This window comes from Nansenia antarctica (assembly GCF_963989245.1).
Source record: "Nansenia antarctica genome assembly, chromosome: 10".
In the NCBI taxonomy this organism is placed as follows: Eukaryota; Metazoa; Chordata; class Actinopteri; order Argentiniformes; family Microstomatidae; genus Nansenia; species Nansenia antarctica.
In genome coordinates, this window is record NC_137680.1 from 11969063 (window position 1) to 11975057 (window position 5995).

The 5995-nt window shown below is 42.6% G+C and overlaps 1 protein-coding gene across 2 annotated transcripts in view; it reads right to left on the reverse strand.

Annotated features, from left to right (window-relative positions):
• adcy3a (adenylate cyclase 3a) overlaps positions 1-289 on the reverse strand; it is a gene marked incomplete at both ends in the record, with an annotated part of 15198 nt that extends 14909 nt beyond the window's left edge. For both annotated transcript variants that reach the window (XM_080540370.1, XM_080540369.1), the window contains one exon: positions 1-289. This exon is cut by the window's left edge and continues 386 nt beyond it. In XM_080540370.1, the coding sequence (XP_080396496.1) occupies positions 1-289 (289 nt within the window).
• Positions 290-5995: the final 5706 nt, after the last annotated feature.

The window sequence follows — 5995 nt, forward strand, 5'->3', positions numbered from 1 at the left end:
CGCACATGACAACGATGTAGCAGTCGAACAGCGCGGCGAAGACCACCAGAACCAGTAGAGTTTCGTGCCGCTGCCGCCGGAAGTAGGTCTGGTAGAGGTTCTCCAGGGACTCGGGTGCGAAGGTGAGGCGCATGAAGCGCGGGAGACAGAGGCAGCATCCCTGGCTGCGCACCGTCACCTCGTGGGTGCGCCCCACCGCCTGGCCCGGGTCCGAGGGGAGGGTGACGGAACAGTCCGCAGAATACTCTGCCGAGTACTCGGGCTCCGAGAAGGCCCGGTTGCGAGGCATGGTGAATGCTCACTTAAGTTGTATACTAGACGTGTCTCAAGACGTCTTGACAAATGTGTCTTAAGATGTCTCGAGACAAGGTGATGGCTGGGTATGAAGTTGTATATCTGTCCGTAGAAGAAGAAAAAAAAGAAAAGAAAAAGGAAATCTGTTTGTAGTTCTGAAGGAGGTGTGAAATTCCTCAAGGTACTGTTGTAAACTTTCAAACGCACATCGTGCTCTGCTCTCTCTCTCTCGTCTGGTTCCCTTCTATTCTCCTGCGTAAAAATCGAACCTTGTGCCCTGAGATCTCACAGATGTCGTTTAATAAATCACGAGTAGTGTCTTGATTGTCAGGCCGGGCACGTTAGGATAGATTATGCCTACATGTTTGTCCGTTGTGCGCCTCTGAGTGCACCAGTCGGTTGACAAGTCTGTGATTTTGCGCACCGATCCAAAGCTTTTCCAAATGTAAGGCAAAGTCGCGCGAAAAGGGCCGTGGGTGGCGCACGTCAGTTTGGTCTCTTTATGTTTCTTAAAAATCCAAAGTCAACTTTAGAGAAACCTCGTCTTAATTACAATGACTTCATTGGCACCGTTCAGTTGACAATAGTACGCATGATGGAATAGTCCACCCATGAATAACTCACTGAAAATAGAAATATGACACAGCTTTATTTATTTTCTATATAAAGCTTAGGCCTATAGTCCCCCCTCTCTCTCCATCTTCGTTCCCTGGGGGTCGCCGCCATCGTTTTCATGGGTTTCCATGGTGAGAACTCACGAATAATATGGGATGCCTGGAATGTGAACATGGAATTTGTCCGCTCCACCTAAGGTTATTATAACACTATTATAGCAACAACCTGTTAGCCATAATGGGGACCATTAGGACCATAATACATTTAAAACATTTTTTCTAATTGATAGACTGACATGGGGAACAAATACGTCGGTTCATAACAATATTTCCCTTGAGAAAAAATGCGTCTCAGTCTTTAGTGGATAGAATACTGGGAGCATATGCCGGAGTTCTGATCTTACAGTGCGCTTCCAGGAAATAAGCGACATGTTGCGCTCCATCAAAATGAGGAAAATAACACACAACTTGTAAAATGGATGTCAAAAATAACACTGTGAGATGATTGTCCATTTTAATTTTAACAGACTTTCAAGACAATCTCACCTGCTATATTAATTAAGAGGCAAGCAGTGATATTTCACATGTTCTAGCCTACAGTACAGCGACATCATCTTCCATAATAATAGCCTATTGCTTGCTTGTCCCTCGCACATAATTGACGAGTTTATCTTAACCTAATGTGAAATACCTACGTTTCTATTTTCCCCAATGTGTCTATTTAGAGGGCTTATTTATATCCACTACCCGTTATGTTACATGATTGAATGACAGTATTCAATAATAGATAGTCTTCATCATTATTTACCTATTTCTGTGTCCATATTCTAAAGCAATGATGTGTAGCGATGGCAAAAGATGGAAACGTTATCTTGTAATTTAGGTTAAATATTCTTCCATGTCTCGATGTTTGGATCCTCATCTCCATCCCTTTTAAGATGCCGCCTGTGAACCGAGATGTTACCAGATGCTGTGAAAACCATCCGCATATTGTTGCATCCGTTTAACCGAGCCAGGAGAAAATAAGCCACTTTCGATCTCTTAATAGATGGTGTTCGCTCTTGTAAAGATCGGACGTCACTGTCTTGTAATCAAGAAAGGGTACATTCAAAGCATCTCGCTTGTTTTAAAAAGAATAACACGATCACGATCCCTTCGACGTCTAATACAAATGGTCATTTGGTCTATTTCGATGGCTCTCGCCTTCCGCAGAAAACACGGAACAGCACTGCTTTCCTCCGTCGATCTTCACTTTCTACCCCCGGTAAGCCCGCCCCCCTCGACCACCCCCGTCACCCTTCTCATGCTTCAAAGTGAGAAATTATGGGTGCAGGCGGTTTCAACTTTGAATCCAGCTCTATAGCGCATTTGGACATGCCTAAATTAAACATTCAACTAATTTGAATACAGTACAGGCCAAACGTTTGGACACACCTTCTCATTCAATGCGTTTCCTTTATTTTCATGACTATTTGGTACATTGTAGATTCTCACTGAAGGCATCAAAACTATGAATGAACACATGTGGAATGATGTACTTAACAAAAAAAGTGTGAAATAACTCTAAATATGTCTTATATTTTAGATTCCTCAAAGTAGCCACACTTTGCTTTTTTGTTGTTAATAAAATATATTATAATAATATGATATATATATATATATAATAACATATTATTATTAACACATATTATATTTAATATTATTATTATATATTTGATTAACAACAAAAAAGCAAAGGGTGGCTACTTTGAGGAATCTAAAATATAAGACATATTTAGAGTTATTTCACAGTGTATTGTTAAATACATAATTCCTGTGTTCATTCATAGTTTTGATGCCTTCAGTGAGAATCTACAATGTACCAAATAGTCATGAAAATAAAGGAAACGCATTGAATGAGAAGGTGTGTCCAAACTTTTGGCCTGTACTGTACGCAATATTATTTTATTCTATTGATTCTATACCACTTGAATTTATACATCATTGTTCTACTGACTTTGGAGTCTCTGATCCAACCGGCATAAACATATTATGCAGGTCATTTGAACCCTTTTATGTCAGTGCTTGAGCCAGACTTTTCGCCAGGATAACTGATTGGCAGCTGTTCCCCACCTGTTTTAATAATCCAAACAACAAATTGCCAAGAGCAACTGCCCTCTCCAATATCACTTTATACATGTGTTTGTGTGTGTGTGTGTGTGTGTGTGTTTGTGTGTGTGTGTGTGTGTGTGTGTGTGTGTGTGTGTCTGTGTGTGTCTGTGTCTGGCTGTGTGTAGGGCATGAGTCTTTGTGCTCAAGGGCTCCTCATACACCGTATGTCTCTGTGTGTTATTGTGTTTTTTTGTCTACTGTTTTGTTGTGTTCAGGATGTTGTGCCCAGTGGGTCATCCATGATTATGTCCCAGACAAACAATTGGCAGTGAACCCATCAGAGACCAGCTGCTTTCATCGTCACCGCCATAAGGCCCCTATTGATTATTCCACTGAAACCCTGTATTGAACTCGTGATCAATAGATAGACCACTGACCTTTTTCACAGGAAACAACTCATCATCTAATGAAGTTAATTACATACAGTAGGTTCGGGAGAAGTGTTTCGAACAATGAGATGGTGTGACTCACAGACCTGAACCTGCACAACTAATCAGCCTCACACAGGATTTACCCAGCATTCAACTCACCTCATTCTACCTTCTGATCTCTGTGTCCCACCATCACTCTGGGAGAATCTCACACAATAATTTAATAATAATTAATAATAATTTTGCCATTTAGCAGACGCTTTTAATCCAAAGCGACTTACAAATACGAATTACAGGGACATTCCCCCTGGAGTAACTGAGGGCTAAGTGCCTTACTCAAGGGCACACTAGTAGTGGTGTGGTTTCAGGCGGGATTTGAACTCACAACCTTCCGATCACAAGTCCAACTCACTATCCACTAGACCACACCCCCCCGATCCACGGTCAGGGACTGACACGGGAGGGCCAGTCACATCAGGGCATGTCTAATGGCACGTCTAAGGCTGGCCTTCCTATAGTAGCATGCAAGCCAAATCACGTAGCATACATACACACACCGACGCAGGCAGGCACCAACGCAGGCATCTAGAAAGTGAACTTGTGAATCTCATCTACCCACCTCTCTGGCCCACACTGACAAATCAAACGTACATCTTCCGTTTTAGCTTGGGGTACAATATCACACTGTGTCAACTCCTCTAAGAATGTGGTCCACCACAGAGCATCCACAGCCAATAAAGATCACCTCTTTTGGGGGGATCAAATTCTTTATTAATTATGTATTCATCATAAACACTTAGGCAATTAGAACAGAACTAAACCTTTCAGCGGCTCTTGATATTTGAGAACTTGTTAATTTGTCATGGAGGCACAGGTTATAGAGGCCAGCAGCAGGTATGATACAGTACATTAGAACATATCATCTTTGAAGCTGTGTAAATCATTAAAAAGGAACCAATGTGCCCTAGTGTTGCTTTAGGGCATGCATGTAACCCATAGAGAACAAAGCAGCCTCATATAGGTAACACTCAGAGCTCCAGTCATTAATTAATTGCTGGATGATCCCCAGACTGATGTTACTGTGGAGAGACAGAGTGCTCTAGAGAGAACCGCCAACACAATCATTAATAAATGAGTTCTCAGTACTCCAGCCTACCACCACCAACAAAGGCAGAGTTAGGGCAGAAGAGATGATGATGATGATGATGTGCCAAATTAGAGGCAGATAATCATATTGGATTAGGGTACACCAGCCGATGATTAGGTAGCAATGTGATACATTTGGCAGAGGGAATTTCTTTTACAGTAATGCCTTGATAGTGGGATCATATCATCCTGATAGGAATGATGCACTGTTCTCGACAATCGTCCACTAATGAATGGATAATGAAGTGGCATATTTATGGTCAAAATGTGTTCATGGAATTCCCTTTTTCTGTATCTTACAATTTGTAGGCTCTCTGGTTTGCATATTAATTATTTCCAGCACCGTACCAGTTTGTACATATTTGAAAATTGCATTTCTCTACATTCTGTAGTCAAAGATAGCAGAGTCCTATGGAAGCGATGTCATTGGTGGGCAGTATTCAGTCATTTCAAAAGTTTCCAGCCAGGGGGAGGGCATTTGTGGCTGTAGTTCTTGAATATTACTGAACTCAAATGTTTATACCCAATGACATGGGGCAATCTCCGTAGGACCTTTTGTCTTATCTCTTTGACTACAAATAGAAAATGGCTGTTTTCACATGTGTACACTGGTATGGTGTTGGAGATAATGAATATGAGGTAAAGAAATCTATTATAGGTCTCCTTTTTTATCATAATGAAAGTGTCAATGCATGACTGTGTCAGAGTATTTACCATTTCTATTGTGTGAATTGCTATAGCACTCTATAGTGTGATGATCCTGGCTGGGCCTACTTTATTCCTATGGGAGATCCTGATCCATACAGTATCTGTAGTGTATGCACTGAACCTTGTAATTGCGTGTATACAACCAATTATGCATTAGGGTCGTCGGAATTAGTGAGATGAAAAAAAGAGGGGAGGGGGTAGTGCAAGGATGCAAGTGGGGGGAGGGGGTAGAGGTAGTGACAGCTGTGCGGGGTTGGGGGGTAACCGAGAGAACAACAGGGCGTGGCTGGTGTCCCTGATGATCTTCCCGGCCTTCCTCTTGCACCTCTCAGAGTAAAATGTCCTCTGAGAGGTGTAGAGATTTACTACCATTAATGTCCTGAATGGCTGGGAGCTCACAGCCAGTGATGGACTGGGCATGTCTTCACCACCTTCTGTAGAGCCTCATGGTCTAGGGGGGGGTGCAGCTGCTGTACCAGGTGGTGATACAGCCGGTCAGGATACACGTTTGTAAGGATCTGGGGGTCCATGCCAGATTTTCTCAGCTGAGGAAAAACAGGCACTGATGCTCCTTGATTACAGAATGAGTGTGGTGTGAGTGACCATGGAGGAGATGTGCTGCCTAGTGCCTACCGTGACCACCTGGTGTCTACCCCGTTAGAAAGTCCATAGTTAGTCCCCGAGCTTAGTGATGAGTTTGGAGGGGGACTA